Source organism: Scyliorhinus canicula, chromosome 9 (genome assembly GCF_902713615.1).
Source record: "Scyliorhinus canicula chromosome 9, sScyCan1.1, whole genome shotgun sequence".
Lineage (NCBI taxonomy): Eukaryota > Metazoa > Chordata > Chondrichthyes > Carcharhiniformes > Scyliorhinidae > Scyliorhinus > Scyliorhinus canicula.
This window is the reverse complement of record NC_052154.1, coordinates 142,464,086-142,483,022: the sequence shown is the minus strand read 5'-3', so window position 1 is coordinate 142,483,022 and position 18,937 is coordinate 142,464,086. Positions and strand designations below refer to the sequence as shown.

At 51.4% G+C, this 18,937-nt stretch overlaps 1 protein-coding gene across 6 annotated transcripts in view; it reads right to left on the bottom strand.

Annotated features, from left to right (window-relative positions):
* The window catches only part of abcc8 (ATP-binding cassette, sub-family C (CFTR/MRP), member 8), a 362,311-nt gene that overhangs the window by 83,618 nt on the left and 259,756 nt on the right, over window positions 1-18,937 (bottom strand). For all 6 annotated transcript variants that reach the window (XM_038807799.1, XM_038807798.1, XM_038807800.1 and 3 more), the window contains 3 exons: window positions 17,682-17,780; window positions 8,985-9,069; window positions 6,144-6,224 (listed from right to left, as the gene is read on the bottom strand). In XM_038807799.1, coding sequence (XP_038663727.1) covers window positions 6,144-6,224; window positions 8,985-9,069; window positions 17,682-17,780 — 265 coding nt within the window. The remainder of the gene's footprint in view (window positions 1-6,143; window positions 6,225-8,984; window positions 9,070-17,681; window positions 17,781-18,937) is intronic.

Below are 18,937 nucleotides of genomic sequence, written 5' to 3'. Positions count from 1 at the left end.
TCCTCCCCCCCCTCTCTCCTCCTCCCCCCCTCCCTCTCTCCCCCCCCCCTCTCTCCTCCTCCCCCCCTCCCTCTCTCCTCCTCCCCTCCCTCTCTCCTCTCCCCCCCCCTTCCTTCCTCTGTTAGTTGGGGGGGGGGGTGCGGCGTTAGTGGGGGTGTGGGGGTGCGGCGTTGGAGGGGGGTGCGGCGTTGGGGGGGGATAGGGGTGGTGAGGGGGGTAGGAGTGGTGAAGGGAGGGGGTTGGGGTAGGGGCAGCTGCGTGCAGAGGGGGGGCGACGGTGCGTTGGCCCCGGGCATCCGTCGCCCCCCTCCTCTGCACCCCGCTGCCCCTACCCCAACCCCCTCCCCTCACCACCCCTACCCCCTTCACCACCCCTACCCCACTCCAACGCCGCACCCACCCCCCACTAACGCCGCACCCCCCCCCCCCCCACTAACGGAGGAAGGAAGGGGGGGAGGAGGAGAGAGGGGGGGTGTGGGTACCGGCCTTCAGAGGGAGGGGGACGGGGTGTGGGTTGCGGCGTTGAGGGTGGGGGGGACCCGGCGTTGAGGGGGGGGGGGGGACCCGGCGTTGAGGGGGGGGGGGGGCCGGCGTTGGGGGGGGGGGGGGGGTTGCGGCGTTGCGAGAGATGGGGGGCGGCGTTGGAGGGGGGTAGGGGTGGTGGGGAGGGGGGTAGGGGCGTTGGAGGGAGGTAGGGGTGGTGAGGGGGGGGGTGGTTAGGGTAGGGGGCAGCGGCGTACAGAGGGGGGGGCGACGGATGCCCGGGGCCAACGCACCGTCGCCCCCCCCCCCTCTGCCCGCCGCTGCCCCCAAACCCCCCCGATGGCGCAACCCACTCCCCCGATGGCCGCGACCCACCCCCCCCCCCCCGATGGCCGCAACCCACCCCCCCGATGGCCGCAACCCACTCCCCCGATGCTGCAACCCCCCCCCCCCCCCGATGGCCGCTACCCACTCCCCCGATGGCCGCAACCCACTCCCCCGATGGCCGCTACCCACTCCCCCGATGGCCGCAACCCACTCCCCCGATGGCCGCTACCCCCTCCCCCGATGGCCGCTACCCACTCCCCCGATGCTGCAACCCACCCCCCCGATGGCCGCAACCCACCCCCCCCCCCCCGATGGCCGCAACCCACTCCCCCGATGGCCGCTACCCACTCCCCCGATGGCCGCTACCCACTCCCCCGATGGCCGCAACCCACTCCCCCGATGGCCGCTACCCACTCCCCCGATGGCCGCTACCCACTCCCCCGATGCTGCAACCCACCCCCCCGCTGGCCGCAACCCACCCCCCCCCCCCCCCGATGGCCGCAACCCACTCCCCCGATGGCCGCTACCCACTCCCCCGATGGCCGCTACCCACTCCCCCGATGGCCGCAACCCACTACCCGATGGCCGCTACCCACTCCCCCGATGGCCGCTACCCACTCCCCCGATGCTGCAACCCCCCCCCCCGATGGCCGCAACCCCCCCCCCCCCCCCGATGGCCGCAACCCACTCCCCCGATGGCCGCTACCCACTCCCCCGATGGCCGCTACCCACTCCCCCGATGGCCGCAACCCACTCCCCCGATGGCCGCTACCCACTCCCCCGATGGCCGCAACCCACTCTCCCGATGCTGCAACCCACTCCCCCGATGGCCGCTACCCACTCCCCCGATGCTGCAACCCACTCCCCCGATGGCCGCAACCCACTCCCCCGATGGTCGCTACCCACTCCCCCGATGCTGCAACCAACTCCCCCGATGGCCGCAACCCACTCCCCCGATGGCCGCTACCCACTCCCCCGATGGCCGCAACCCCCCGATGGCCGCAACCCACCCCCCCCCCCAATGCCTCAACCCACCCCCGACACTGAACGGCGTCAACCATGGTTGACGCCGTTTTAAATCAACTCTGATTTGCGCCGACGTGACCCGTGACCACGTCGGCGGGACTTCGGCCCATCCGGGCCGGAGATTTCAGGTCAGTGCAAATAAAATGAAATCCCGCCGGCGCCAGCTGTTTTCACAGGCCGCCGACGGGATTTGCACAACGCCGGTTTTTTTCCGGCGGGAGAATTACGAAACCTGCGGGAGCGGAAATGACGCCGCTTCCCGCCAATTCTCCGACCCTGCGTGGGGTCGGAGAATCCCGCCCATTATCTGGAAACCATCCAAGTGCATCAAAGATCCTTTATCCTTTTCTTTATTGATCTTTTCTTTACCTCTCCACCACCCTTTCTCTCTGTGTTGCCTGTACGTTTGTGTATAGAAAGTGAGAGTAGTTGGAAAGTGCAGGATGGGGGGGGGGGGGGGGGGGGGTTTAGAAAGGGGTATTAGGTATATAGTTACGTTTATGTCAGTTTAGTTATATTACTCTTAAATGATAAAAGATTATTTGTGTTTAAATTTTATAAACTGTGTGACTGCAGTTTCAGCCAAGGTCCTCAAAATAATAATAAATTTTAAAATTATATCTAATTTCACTTGTGTTGTGATTCACGTGTGGCTGGACCTGACCGCGCACAAGCCCAACGGGTTGTGACTTGGAGGAAATGCAAGCATAGGCAGAGCCCACAGGAGGCCATCAAATAAAATGACTCTAGTACACAGTGTTGAGAATAACCCTGAGGACGCACCTGAAGTATACAGTGCAGACATTAAAATGGGCAAGGCAAATCGCGAAGAAGTTTTAAAAAGATTTAAGAAGGCCAGAGTAAGACTGAAAAGGGGAAAATGTACATCCCAGGCTCATGAACTGACATCCTTAGGATTCAGGGTAGACATCAAAGAGAAGATCAAAGAAGATTAAGGATGTACTGGGCCCCCAAAATACATTGGTATTGACATCCTTTTTGAAATGGTGAACTATCACAGCAGATTTATTGCTAATCTTTCTACAATGTTTGCACCCGTAGAGGCACTATTCAAGAAGCACCAGAGGTGGTATTGGAGAGAGCATCAGAAAGAAACCTTTGACCAGGTTAAACTAGCTTTACAGTCATCCAGTCTACTTGGTCTACTTTGACCCGTCGAAAGAGGTAATCCTTACCTGTGACGCAGTCATTTTCAAACTCAGGATCGTGACCCACGGGTGGTCAGTGCAGAAGGAAGTCATTCGGCCCATCGAGTCTGCTCTGGCCCCTTGAAAGAATGAGGGGTTGACCTATAACCCAATCCCCGCTCAAGCCCTGTATCTCCACCCAACCTTTGGACACTACTGGGCAATTTAGCATGGCCAATCCACCTAACCTGCACATCTTTGGACTGTGGGAGGAAACCGGAACACCTAGAGGAAATCCAGGGAGAAAGTGCAAACTCCACACAGACAGTCAACTGAGGTCGTAATCGAACCTGCTATGAGGCAGAAATGGTGACCACTATGCCGCCCCAAGGTTGAGGAACCAAGGTATTCATGAATAACTTCAGCTGGAGCGGGAACTGAACCTGCGCTGTTGGCCTAGCTCTGTATCATAAACCAGCTGTCCAGCCAACTGAGCTAAGCCGGCTCCCGGGTGGTGGGGCTGAATTTTCAGTATCTGGGAATACAGGTGGCGTGGAGCTGGGCCCAGCTACACAAATTGAACTCTGACCCAACTGTTGGAGGGAATGAAGGTGGATTTCAAGAGGTGGGATGTGTTGCTGCTGTCACTGGCTGGGCACGTGCAGATGGTGAAAATGAGGGTGGCACCCAGGTTCTTTTTCGTGCTCCAGAACTTTCCCATCGATGTTCCCAGGCCCATTTTCAGAAAGGTAAATAAGATAATTTCTGGGTTTATGTGGGCGGGGAAGATCCCATGGGTGAGGTGGGTGTTCTTGGAGAGGAGGCGGGAGGGGAGGGGAGATGGCATTGCCGAATTTGATAAATTGTTATTGGATGGCGAATACCGCAATGGTGAGGAAATGGACGGTGGAGAAAGGATTGGTGTAGGGGCGGATGGATGCGGTGTCGTGCAGGGGGGCAGCATTTCAAAGTCGGTACCGACCACAAATCCTTGTTGGGGTTATTTAGGGAGGATAACACCATTCCCCACATAGCTTCAGCTAGTGTCCAATGCTGGGCTTTATTGTTAGCACCTACGAGTATCCATTTCAACATAGGCCAGCACCCACATTTCAAACACGGATGCTTTGTGCCGTCTTCCCCTTCGTCAGAGTATATTGCCTCTGCCAGTACCGCAGAACATGGCTCTTGCTTTGCACTTTCTTGACACATTGCCAGTGCAGGTCAAGCTTTGGACCCAAAAGGATTCCTTATTATCTCGCGTCAAGAGCATGGTCCTACATGGCTGGCATTATGATAACAGGTCTGAGCAGCTATGACCTTTTCAGATAAGAAAAGGTGAGTTATGTTGTGAAGATGGTGTATTATTATGGGGACGAAGGGTGGTCATTCCCACTCCTGCTAGGAAGCTACTATAACAGGAGCTACATTGTGCCCATACTGGGATGACAAAGATGAAGGTACTCCCACGTAGCTACATTTAGTGGCCCGAGATGGATATTGATATAGAGAATCTGGTCAAACAATGTGACCAGTGCCAAATGGAGCAACACTTGCCATCCACAGCTCTCATGCACCCTTGGTAGTGGCCCTGACGCCGGCACGCGATTTTCCGCAGAGCGTAGCATTGGCGTCGGCGTGGTTGGCGCGGCGCCGGTCGAGGGCCGCTCTATGTGGCTGGCCTGCCCATTTTGCGCCAGGATCAGCAGCTGGAGCGGCGTGAACCGCTCCAGTGCTGTGCTGGCCCCCTGTAGGGGCCAGAATTGCTGCTCCTGAGGTCCTGTTGACGCCGCCGAGAAACGCGACGGTGATTCCGATGGTGTCAACACTTAGCCTCAGGATCACAGAATCCCGCCCCAGCTGTTTACAATCTATGTTAATGAGTTAGATGAGAAGAATTAATGTAAAGTATTCAGGTTTGTTGGTGACACAAAGTAAAGTTGGAGAGAACTTGTGAGGACAGAAGGAATCTGCAAAGGACTGTAGACAAGTTAAGTGAGTGAGTTTTAAAGTAACAACTAAAATACAATGTGGGGAAATGTGAGGCCATTCACTTTGATATGAAGAACAGAGAAACAGACTAAGGGAGTGTTGTTGCGATTGCACATGGCTTTGGTGAGATTACATGCAGGGTACCGTGTACAGGTTTCTTCTCTGTATCTAAGGGTATTCTAGGTTGATTCCTGTGATAAGAAGATTGTCCTGTGAGAAAATGTGGAGTAGAATGGGTCCATACTCTCTGGAATTTAGAAGAATGAGAGGTGATCACACTGAAACATGTATGATTCTGCAATGGTTTTACGGGGAAGATGTTGAGAGAGTGTTTTCCCTCACTGGAGAGTCCTTTCTGACTCCCCCTGGTGCCAGGATTGTTTGCTCCTGCCTAAAATCAATTGAGCTTTGACTGAGCCATCGAATCTCCCTGTGGTGGGTCCCACCATCACAGGGCCAGAAAATCCTGGCCTAAAACTAGGCAATATAATCTCAGGAAAGGGGATTGGCCATTTTATATCCTTCAATCAGAATTTTGTGAATATTTGGAAATCTCTACTCCCAGAAGGCTCAGCACAGTTGCTGAGCATATTCAAGAATGAGATCATGAATCTTTGCACTCTAAAACAAACAAGGGGTAATCTGGGAAGGCAGAATTGAGGTACAAGTTCATCCGTGATCTTACTGAATGGGGGGTGGTGGGGGGTGGGGGGTGGGGGGGGGGGTGAGAGAGAGACAGGACAGGCTCTAGCAGTTATATGGCTCACTCGCTGATATGTTAGTGATGCGGAGCCAACAGCGTGGTTTCAATTTCCGGACTGGCTGAGGTTATTCATCAAGGCTCCGCCTTCTCAACCTTGCCCCTCACCTGACGTTATGACCCTCAGGCTAAATCACCACCAGTCAGTTCTCACAGGGGGGAGAGCAGCCTATGGTCATCTGGGACTGTGGCGACATTTCCATTTTACGTTAAATTATGTTCCTTCCTTCAGTCCTTTAAAAATGGACAATTTTTAACTTTTGTGGATAGCTTCTTTACATTGAATCAAAATATTTTATGCATAATACTTAATTACGTATTAGAAATTGAATGTTAGTGACTTAGCGTAAAGAAATCCAGTGCACAATACATACATTTGAAATAGAGACAAATAAATAACAACCCACCAGAAATACAACATTCGTTCGCTGGTACAGGGATCTTGCAACACTAATACGCTGACGCTGTCCACCACTTAAGTTAATCCCCTGTGGAACATCAGGAGAAAAGAAATAATCAAACCAAGGAAAACTCAATTTAGCTACTTAACTACAGCAAGAGGAACAAATGTATATAGGCACAAGTTCATTCCCTACAAGCCCATTAATGTTTAATTATAATGAAATGAAGAGGCTCACTCAATATGAGTTCATCATTAAAGCATTTACTGAAGCTGATGATAAAACCGATGGAATGAAGTATGTAAACAAGACATTGCCCATTTCTTATCTCCCCATCTAGGTATATTCATTAGAGCTCTGCAGGGAATTGGAAAAAAACATGCAATAGCATTGCTTAGGCACCTGTGCAGGCATGCAAGAGGAATGGGTGACATGTAATAGTATCACAGAGGAATGACAACTTCAGGGCATCCTGTCGGGGGAACCCCCAATTACAGAAGATTTAAGCACACTCATATGTTGAAAAGCATTCATAAAGAGCCACAACGATGATTTAGTGGTTTACGCCATAACTTAGCTCAATTGTTAACCTCTTTTTCCTCAGAATCATGAAATGCATTGATTTCAAGCTGCGGTTCAGGATCCAGACTGACAGTTCACGGCAGTAACAGTGGCTGCCAAAGATCTCATTTTCTAAGAAGAGCAGAAATTTTTTTCTCATACCTGGCCTACATTCTTCCCTCAAGCAACATCACTAAAATATTTATTTTAGGAATGCCCTGAATCTGGGGCAATCTGAATTTGGTGTTCAAAATAATGCCCTTATAGTCACAGAGTAGCCAAACTCTGGGTGGGATTCCAGCAGACAGGACTGAGGCAAGTGACAAAGCATCTCGATCTCAGCACCATGAGGACTCGGTGGTTTTACCTCCTTGCTCATCTGTATGCTATTGACAGGACCTTACTGTGTGCAGAGTGGATACTCCATTCTGCATTGTGCTAACATAATAAGTCGCTACATTTGAAGTAATTCACTGTTCACAAAGCTGTTTGATAGATTTCTCAGAAATATGACAAAATGTGATAGAAACATAAGTTCTTATTTTTCTTAAGGTGGGATGAAAGTCTCTGGAGGTTATATGGACAGATATTGAGATGGGAGTGCTCCATTCAAGAACCTAGAGTGCAGAAGGAGGCCATTCAGCCCATTGGGTCTGCACCGGCCCTTGGAAAGAGCATGTTACTTAAGCCCACGACTCCACGGACATTCCAATACAAAGTTGGTGGAACCAGACAATCTTAGTAATGGATTTGATTTGTTCATTGTCATGTGTACTGAGGTACAGTGAAAAGTATTTTTCTGCGAGCAGCTCAAACAGAACATTTAGTACATGCAAAGAAAATAAAATAAAAAGAAAATACATTAGAGAGCAACACAAGGTCCACAATGTAAATATATAGACACCGGCATCGGGTGAAGCATACAGGAGTGTAGTATTAGTCAGATCAATCCATAATAGCTCATCTTGAGGTCAGCTTTGAAAAGACAGCAGACAATCTGATTCAACGTCAGTTGCCAGCGAGATGGATGGAGTTGGGGGCTAGGGAATAGAGTTTAATAATAATCTTTATTCGTGTCACAAGTAGGTTTACATTAACACTGATTTAATTTGATTTGATTTATTGTCACATGTACCGAAGTACAGTGAAAAGTATTTTTCTGCAGTCATGGGAGTACATACATAGTAGACAAAAAGAATAACTGACAGAGTACATTGACAATGGTACATCGACAAACAGTGATTGGTTACAGTGCGGAACAAGGGGCCAAACAAAGCATATACTTGAGGAAGAGCAGCAGGGCATCGTGAATAGTGTTCGTACACGGAACAGATCAGTCCGAGGGAGAGTTGTTGAGGAGTCTTGTAGCTCACTGCAATGAAGTTATTGTGAAAATCCCCTAGTCGCCACACTATGGCGCCTGTTCGGGTACACTGAGGGAGAATTCAGAATGTCTAATTCACTTAACAAGCACTTCTTTCGGGACTTGTGGGAGGAAACTGGAGCACCCAGAGGAAACCCACACAGACACGGGGAGAACGTGCAGACTCCGCATGGACTGTGACCCAAGCCGGGAATCGAACCTGGGTCCCTGGCGCTGTGAAGCAACAGTGCTACCCACTGTGCTACCGTGCCACCCATTTGTGGTGTGGTATATCACTCTTTATTTATGATGTGAGCTATTTTAAAAAAAAGTTGTAAAATTGTTGCTCAGAAGGGGGAAATTATATTTATCAGAATATCATAGTAAATGATAATAATTACATATTGAGCTTGTACTGATAGAATATAACACCCAGGTTGTAATTTTCTATCTAAACCGGGTTGTCACCAAACAGAAGCTGAATCCTTTCCCGAGAGATGGGATGATGGTGGTGGTGGTGGGGAGTGAATATAAGGGGTGGAGGGGGGGTGATGAATGTAAGCCAATCAAACACCCCTCATAATGGCCATCTGTAAAGAGTTGACCTGTGGTGTGGAAACAGCTCTTTGCTCACTCTCAGCATCAATGAATGGTGTGGTATTTCACAACCCCTGATCTGAAGTTGTTGCTTCGCACACACATTGGTGTTACTTTGGAGATTAGTGTGATTCCCACAACAATTGTCCTATCACTCTTGCAATGGTCAGCTAGTATTTGTAAATTGCTGTTTCCATCATTTGTCAGCCATATAAAATTGAAGGAAAACAAATTCTGGCTAAAGGCTTCCATTCAATCATACTTCCTTTCATTTAATAATAAAAACATTTTTTTGAAGCAAACATAACAGCAATGTGATTACTAACCCTCTCACCAATCTGAGTCTGATCGCCCTGAGGAAGGATGTCAATATCTGGCTGGAGTGAGCAAGCTTCAATTACGGCTTTATATCTGTGGAGAGAGCAGCTCAGAGTCAATGGAGATGAATTTCTTCTGTCCAGCTAATTGATTGAGGGGAAATCAAGCACAGGCTGCCCAGCTGGCAGCCACCGACTACCTGAAAGCCTAATGGATCCCAGTGACATCAAGTAAACTGTACAGCTCTCAATTATTTTGCTGATAGTGGCAATAATTTACTTTCCACCATGTTGTCCATTTTATCAAAGTAAAAGAAAACAATGATTTACTCCAGGTTAGTGATTCAATTATTACAAGGCAGTGAATTATTTCTATGCTCTGGTTATATTCAGGGCTGATATTAAACCATTATTTTACTTCTCACACCAAGATATCAGAAAATTATTTTCTAGTTTTCTTACCCCATCCAAATTTGTACCCTGTTTTTAACAGTTTTTTTTACCTGAATTAACGCAAGCCCTGGAACCTGACCAATCTATAATTCAATTTAAAATCACATCAAACAGGGCATCTAACATTTGGTGCTGGATCAAATAATGTATTATAATGATCATAGGGCCCGATTCTCCCAAAACGTTTCGGAGTTCATTTGTGGCTGGTTTTTTCAGGGAGTTTCCCGCCAGCTCTACCGGCGGGTTCCACTCTGCTTTTCAAAGACACTTAGTGGGTTGGCTTCTCCCAAAATGAGATTAAGTGTTGACAGCGTCGTGAAAACCGTGGAGTTTCACAACGGTGTCATCGGTCCCCCAGGTGGAGGGACTCAACGGCCCGCAAGGGGCTAGCAGGGGCGCATCGTGCAACTCCCAATTGACAGGTGGACGATATGCCGGTTCCGTCATTGACGCGACGCTGCAGCTGAACATAATTATGCTCCCCCCACACGCAGCGTCGCAGGCAAGATGGCCGCCAGGAGAGCAGCGCCGCAATTTCAGGACGGCAAACTGGAAACCCTCTTGGACGCCATGGAGGAGAGGAGGCTGGTGTTGTACCCCGGGCCGGGACGGAGGACAGCAAGAGCCATTGTTCGCTGTGCCGGGCGGATGTGGCAGCCGCCGTCAGGCTGGTCGCCCGGACTGCAGACCAGAGCAGGGAAAAGCTGTACGTCTTCCTCAGGGCAGCCAGGGTGAGTACCCAGCACTGTGCCCCTGGCACCAACCCCCCCCCCCCCCTGGGGTCGGTACCGCCCCCACCCTGACCCACATGGCTGTACCCACCCATGCCAGCCGCAATGGCCGGGTGCCCTGATGCCATCCTGGACTGCATGCGTCGGACTGTCTAACATTGTTGCTGATTGTGCCCCCCCCCTCCAGGAGAAGTCCACACATAACCGCCGAGAGCGGGAGAAGACCGGAGAGGGACCGTAAAAAATGCGTCCGCTCACCATGGCCGAGCAGAGGGCACTCGACATTGTCGGGGGCCGGAGGAGAGAGAGGTCGCTGACGCGGAGGTCGGAGGCGCACCACCAAGGTGCACCCACACTGCCTGGTTGTGGGTCCCCAGGACACATGTGTGCCTACCCCTCACTCCACATCCCTCACCCCCTCACCCCAAACCCCAACAGCCCTCAAACCACCTCATGCCTCCCCCCTCATCCCTCACCCGACACACCAACAGCCCTCACCCCCGTCGGCCTGTCAAACCATACATGCTATCTTGTGTCTTACAGGACCAGCCGGCGATGGGCCTGGCACAGCCGGGGCCCCCTGCCCCCAGCCAGTTTCAGGGCCGGTGCCCCCCAGGACCCCAATTACCGACGGGGAGAGCAGCCGGAACACCAGCCCTCTGCCCGAGACAAGCCTGGACACCATGACACAGGGGAAGACCACGCAGGGGACAGACTCCACAGGGGACAAACAGACAGGGGACCACGATCCAGGGGACAGACACACAGGGGACCACGATCCAGGGACAGACACACAGGGGACAGACACACAGGGAACAGACACACAGGGGACAGACACACAGGGGACAGACATACAGGGGACAGACACACAGTGGACAGACACACAGGGGACAGACACACAGGGACAGACACACAGGGGACAGACACACAGGGGACAGACACACAGGGGACAGACACACAGGGGACAGACATACAGGGGACAGACACACAGGGGACAGGCACACAGTGGACAGACACACAGGGGACAGACACACAGGGACAGACACACAGGGGACAGACACACAGGGGACAGACACACAGGGGACAGACCCACAGGGGACAGACATACAGGGGACAGACACACAGGGGACAGACACACAGGGGACAGACATACAGGGGACGAACACACAGGGGACGAACAGGGGACCACGATCCAGGGGACAGACACCACAGGGGACAAACAGACAGGGGACCACGATCCAGGGGACAGACACACATAGGACAGACACACATGGGACAGACACACAGGGGACAGACACACAGGGGACAGACACACAGGGGACAGACACACAGGGGACAGACACACAGGGGACGGACACACAGGGGACGGACACACAGGGGACGAACAGGGGACCACGATCCAGGGGACAGACACACATAGGACAGACACACAGAGGACAGACACACATGGGACAGGCACACAGGGGACAGACACACAGGGGACAGACACACAGGGGACAGACACACAGGGGACAGACACACAGGGGACTGACACACAGGGGACAGACACACAGGGGACGAACAGGGGACCACGATCCAGGAGACAGACACACAGGGACAGACACACAGAGGACAGACTCACAGAGGACAGACACACAGGGGACAGATACACAGGAGACAGACACACAGGGGACAGACACATAGGGACAGGGACAGGGGACAGACACACAGGGACAGACACACAGGGGACAGACACACAGGGGACAGACACACAGGGGACAGACACATAGGGACGAACACACAGGGGACAGACACACAGGGGACAGACACACAGGGGACAGACACACAGGGGACAGACACATAGGGACGAACACACAGGGGGCAGACACATAGGGGACAGACATACAGGGGACAGACATACAGGGGACGAACACACAGGGGACAGACACACAGGAGACAGACACACAGGGGACGAACACACAGGGGACAGACACACAGGGGACAGACACACAGGGGATGAACACACAGGGGACAGACATACAGGAGACGAGCACACAAGGGACCATGACCCAGGAGACCCCGGGTCAGAGGAGGACATTGACATTCTGGCACTGCTATCTCCGACATGTTCCAGGGGGAAGGCCAGGGAGCCACCCTGCACTAACCCTGACCACCCTGGGGTCCCTGGTGACTCAGGGGACCACCAAGGGTGTCGTTCCACCTGGTCCACATTTGTGTGGACCAGCACTGATCGGCGCCCGGCAGCAACGTCCCTGGGGAGGCTGAGGAATCGCAGGAGGTCGCTGGATCCCGCGCAGGTAGGTCGTAAGTAGGTTAATGACCTACTTCCGCAAGCGAATTCGGCCCTGCCCATTTGGACAGGGTTCCGACTCCGACGTGTCGTGGGACTTCAGAGGATCCCAGAAAGCAGTTAGCCTGTCCGGAGTCTCACTGAAGGCCTCTCCCTCATTGTCCGGCCGCATTACGCTCAAGTGAGAGCCCAACGCGGCCAGAGATTCGCGCCCATTGAATCCCTACAGCACAGAAAGAGGCCATTTGGCCCATCCAGTCTGCACTGGTTCCCTGAAAGAGCAAAAGAGCACCCTACCTACGCCCACTCCACTGCCCCAGCCCCGTAACTCCACCCAACATTTTTGGACGCTAAGGGGCTGTTTATCATGGCCAATATACCTAACCTGCACATCTTGTACTGTGGGAGGAGACTAGAGCACCCGAAGGAAACCCATGCAGAATGTGCAGACACCGCACAGACAGTCATCTGAGGCCGGAATTGAACCCAGGTACCTGGAGCTGTGAGGCACCTTTGACATTTAAAAAGTTTTTAACCTTGAATGCTTGGAAAGGGGAAAATAAATAATTAATGGAAGAAATTCCAAAACGACAGACTGAATTGTACTACAGGATGACATCCAGATTGTAATTTGATATCTAAGCCTTACCATCACATCATACTTTAGCAAGAGAGGAAAAGAGGGTGGGGGGGGGGGGAGTGAGGAATGAATGCAAGTCACGCAAACACCCCTCACAATAGCCAACTGTAACAAGATTACCTGTGGTGTGGGATCAGCTACTTGCCCACTTTCAACATCAGCTGCTCTTTAACTTTCTGCACCTGGTGGAGCACAAGCAGACTTTCATCTGCTCCCATAGCAAGGTTTTTGTGGAACAGGCCACTAGTCTGTCGTCGGAAGCTTATAGCTTGAGGGGCGTCACTCTGTATCAAGCATGGACGAACCAGGAATTTCTCCCACTCTTACCGCCTGCCATTGGTGTGTTGGAAGGACGTTGCCAGTTGCAGCATTACGAAAGCACATTCCTTGACCAGGAAGCCCTGGGATGGGACTCAAACCCAAAGCTTCTGGCCCAGAGGCAGGGACACTACTGACTGCGTCACAAGACCTCCTCTCAACATCACTGAATGCTGTGAGATGTCACAACAATTATCTACGAGGAGAAAAAAAAAATACAAAAAAAACTCTGATTTGCAGTGGTTGCTTCTCATTCTTTCATATCAAATGTTGAATGAATGAATTTACTGGTTTGTTGGCTCTTTCACAAGATTTATCCAGCATTCTAATCTTAACGAGAGGAATTTTGTTTGGTCGAACAGCAGGAAAAAAGTAGTAGCCTCTGACTCTAAACTGGCTGCTATTTATAATAATCTTGAAATCCCAGCAATCTGCTTCATCCCCAATGGCAGAACAAGAAAACAAACTGAAGACACACTGCCTGCAGCAGGGCCGGTAATTCCCGCCCAAAGTCAGTGGATGTTCGTCTGCCTCTCTGGATTTTCCATTGTGCCTGTGATGAGTCCTGCCACGGGCGGGATCGCAATGTCCCAGCCCATGGGTGTGATTCTCCGACTCCTCCCGCTGGGTCGGAGAATCGCCGGGAGGGGGGGGGGGGGGGGGGGGGGGGCGGCGTGAATCCCGCCCCGCTGCTCCGGTGCCAGTTTTTTGCCGGGGGCGGGGATCACGTCTCGCCGGTCGGGGGCCGTTGGCGGCAGCCCCCCTGGCAATTCTCTGGGCCCCGATAGGCCGAGCAGCTGCCCGTTTCCGGCCGGTCCAGCCGACGTGAAATACACAAGGTCCATACCGGCGGGACCTGGCTCTGAGGGCGGCCTGCGGAGTCCTCGGGGGGACGCGGAGGGATCTGGCCTCGTTGGGGGGGCCGTGGGGGCACTCTTTCCCTCTGTAAGGCTCCGCCATGGCCAGCGCGGAGAACAAACCCCCTGCGCATGCGCAAAGATCACGGCAGCGGTTCTGTGCATGCACCAGAACGCGCTAGCGTCCCGCCACACTTGGGCGCCGGTACGGCCCACCCGCCGGTTGGGGGAGAATCCCGGTCCGGGCTGGATTCTCCATTCCAGAGACAATGGGCGGGATTCATCTTTGCCCACCGTCGATATTGTAATCGGTGACAGGGCAGAGAATCCCTTCCGACACCCAAATCGGGGGCGGCGGCTTTTTTCTATTTCCGCTCCCTCCGAAATGGCAGCATCGCGTCGCGTGTCATATGCGGTTCGCATGATGTTGGCGTGTCACCGGAGGGCCCTCCCGATGCTCCTCCCCCGATGTGCCGAGTTCCCGATGGCGCGGGGCACATGTGGTCTGAGCCATGAGGGATCCCGGGAGTCGTGCTGTTGGCTGGGGGCCAAGCTGTTGGCTTCCATGAGGGCCTGGGGGTCTAGTGGGGGGTGGCCACGGGGGCAGTATTTGGCAGGTTAGGTCTGCACATGGCTGCCACCATGTTTGACGTCACGACCGCTGCAGATCGTCACTGTGCAGATGCGTAGACACGGACCCGGCCATTCTCCAGCCGTTTATATCGTGGGAGCCGGGAGTTTTACCCGGCGTGGCTGCTTAGACCCTCACTGGTTGCAGGATCGGTGAAGGTTCGGTGCCGATTTTGGCGCCATTAAACACCACAGTTCCCACGCCGGCGTCGGCACTTAGCCTGAGAAACGGTGAATCCAGCCCTAAATGTCGATGCCAGGGCAGGATTCGTGGACTTTCACGACAGCAAAACTGGTGCCCAACCTGGACCAATTCAGCGACTGTGGAGGGGCTAGCACTGGCTTCTCATGGAACATAACTGATTCCAATGAGAAACGGTGCGGGATTTGCTGGGTCCATGATTGACACATGGGAGGCTGACAAGTTGCAGCCGCATATGCACATTACACTTCCCATACACACTCATCCCAGCCAACAAGATGGCACTGGAGCACACCTACCCCGCTGATGGGTCGGCTGGGGCCAGAGGGCACCTAGGGGAGTGCCCTGGTGGTCACCCTCCAACCTGTGGCCCTAAGCTCACAGTGGGTTGTCAGCGGTGTGCGCAGCTGCATTGCTGCCATTCCGGCTGCGGCAATGGTGTCCTGTGCCCATCCTTCCCGACCCCACAGCCCACCTCCTGGCCACCCTATGCTACTCCCCACGGCCCTTGCAGAAGCCCCCCCCGGCCAGCGATACAACTGTCAGCAAACTATGGCGATGTTGGACACCTTCTGTATGCCCTTTCTCTCTATCTCAGCAGCCATGACACCGGTTTCACGATTTTTAAAAGGACAAGTGAACTGCATCATTGGGAACTTTGGAAGCGGAGAATTGCGGAGGCCCCGGAGAATATTGGTGCAGGCCGGCTAATGATATGCAAATGGTGCTTACTGTATGTGCTTTTCGGACCACACTGATGCCACTGTTGAGGTGGTGGAGAATTGCGATTTGACATCAAATCGGCGGCTGCCGCGATTTTGGAATCGGAACCTATTCTCTGCTCAATCATATTTCTCGATCAGCCACCAGAGAATCCCGTCCAAGATTTTTATTTTATTCTATTCACGAAACTTGATCTGAATGCACTCAGGCCAATCCACTGTGTCCTCAGAAATATATTGTTGTCAAATCATTGATCAAAATGTCTAACAACAGCACGCAAAAAAACACCATCTGTCATGGTTTGTAAAGCTTTGCCATTTAACCAGGCTTTGCTGACTGAATTGTTAGAATGCAGCAAATATTGACAAGAGAGTTATTTGCTGTTTGATGAGACAGTGTAACCTTCATTAAAAGCACCATAAGTGAAGTATAGTGCACCATTATGACCCAAACTAAGCAAACACCATTAAAGTATTTAATAGTGTTAGATCATTACCGTAATGGCTATCTCTGGCTGGTGGAAAAGGAAAGAAAGGCATTCACAATTGTACACTAAACTGTAGAGCATGTGATAAAGATGAACATAATGGCCAGAACTATCTGCTCTTGATGGTGGGGAGATCGGAGGCAAGAAGAGCTTGTATGTGGGGGTCTCTGATGGGGGGAACTGGGGGTTGGGATGGGCAGGATTTGCATTGTGGGGGGAGGAGGCCCTCCGATGGGCTTTGGGGGCACCTTCCTTAAATACGTATCTCCTTAGCCCACTGCGAGGAGTGCCTCCAGAGTGTCAATTACGGACTCAGCAAATCCCACACGCTTTTCATTGGAATCAATTATGTTCCACGTGAAGCCAGTGCTAGCCCCTCCACAGTCGCTGAATCGGTCCAGGTTGAGCACCAGTTTTGCTGCCGTGAAAGTCCATGAATCCTGCCCCAGCGTCGACACTTAGGGCTGGATTCACCATTTTTGAGGCTATGTACCGATGCCGGCGTGGGAACTGTGGTGTTTTACAGCGCCAAAGTCTTGCCAGGAGCACGCTGGCAAATACTTGCACCTCTCCAAGCCTGCGTGAATCCCGGATCAGAGAACCGGAGGAACACGGAGGTGTGGAGACTCTGGTGTCCAGCTCATTAATAGAATGAAAATGGGCTAGGTAGCCAACCTGGCTAGGTGTCATGTGGGACCCTGCAGAAATGTATTCAAACGAGGTTCTGTCTTTAAGATGGCCAAGGCCTTCATGCCTCCCATCTTATTAGGTGCATTATTCTACCTTGCCCCACAGTGGAATCCAAGGCCATCTACTCCATATCAATCCTATCAAGCCTATTCAGAATTTTCAAAAGGTCTCTGCTCAGTATTCTCTGTTCAATAAATAAGAATCCCAGCTTATTCAGTCTTTTCTGACAATTGCCAGTCTGGTGGAAAAGCGATGGCCCCAGATCAAAAACAATAGACTCAATATCACCCCGATCTGCATTAATCCATGAGAACACTTCATCCAGCTGCAGATTAAAATGGGAAATTTAACAAAAGGCTTGAATTCTGAGTGGGTACATAGCGTGCTTCTTTTTAATAGCCCTCCGACCAAGTTTGCACCATGCTGATAAGTTTAAAATCGATCCCTGTGACTTTCCTTGAATAAAATATAAATAAGATGTGGGGTTTACCATATAGAAACTGTGTGCAAGAATCCTGCCCCCTCCCGTGCACAAAATACCAATGCACTAATGTTCTCAGACAAGCCCTAATTTCAGTATTTAATAAACAAGATCAAGTAAATATACAGCGAAGAGGTTCCTGTTAAAAAATATTCACTGCTACATCTCAATTCTACAAATAAAACTTTAAACAAAGTTTATTACCTTTGTTTGTTAAAAGGATTTCCAAAGGTGATGTTTTCTTCCACTGTGTTGTTCAATATCCAGGGTTTCTGTGAAGCATAGGCTACAGCAGTCCTTCTCCTGAGAGATAACAAAAGTATCCAAAATATGTGCACAGTGCAAATAAATAAACTGCTTGATATGTGCCAATAGTGTTTAGATGCCAGAAGTACTGTAAAAACCTGCTTCACCAGCGCTCTAGTTAATAATAGTGTAGACCTGTGAGAGACTGTGGTGCATTTTTGGTCGTGGTCACCATCATCCATTCAGATCCTCCAGGATCCTATCCGGAGTGCCACTTGAGCAGATTCTTATTCCCTTTAGGCTCTTGTACACCATCATCTGTTCGAGATGTGATGGGATTCACATAACAACTAGACTTCTACCGGGTGGAAACTTGCAACACTTGGGGCATATCAGCCTTCTCCATTGTATTTTGAGATTGTTGGTTCACTTGCCTGTTTCTAATTTCTTTGTCAATGTGATTGAACTGGATTTGCCACATGTGGCAATCGTGGCAGGGTTCTCTGACATCAGCGTGACAATGCTCCCATTTCCATTGCCAAAGGTTGAGCGAAAAATGTATTTAAAGAAATAGAAGATATTACTTTAATGGAAGGTGCTAATGTTTTCACCAAGGGATTACAGAATTTAACAGCTTGAAGACACCGATAACATATTCATTTAACCAGACCCTTCACATTTTTTGTCATTTTAAGAAGACGCAAATGCGGTTATTTTAATCTCATTCCTCTGCATTTTTCTGAGAGCCGATGTTTTCAGGCAGCTATGGCCGAAGGCATCTGCGTTCCTCTGCATTTTTAAACTTGGGTGCCAAAGAAATTGCACAGAAAAAGTTACCAGCTGAAGTAAAAATACTGATGGAAAGTATAAAGCTAGGATGCAAAGTATTGATCTGACTGTTTTGAGAGGAGTTTCTTTAGTCAAAAAGCATAACTCCCAAATGTAGAATATGTTTGTATGCTTCAGAAACTAAACCTCATAAAGCAACTTACAAGTGTATTTGTTTAGTGCAGAACAAAGCACAGCAGTGTGATACGGCACCCTTAAAATGAAAGCTGATAAACAGAACACATAGGGCCAGTAAAGCATTAATGACAGACGTGGTAGACAGAGGATGCAAAGGTATCACCAGTGGACAAGAACAGCCTAGGTAGGGTTGCCAACTGTGGTTGGATGTATTCCTTGAGGTTTCACACATCCTTCTATCCCACACC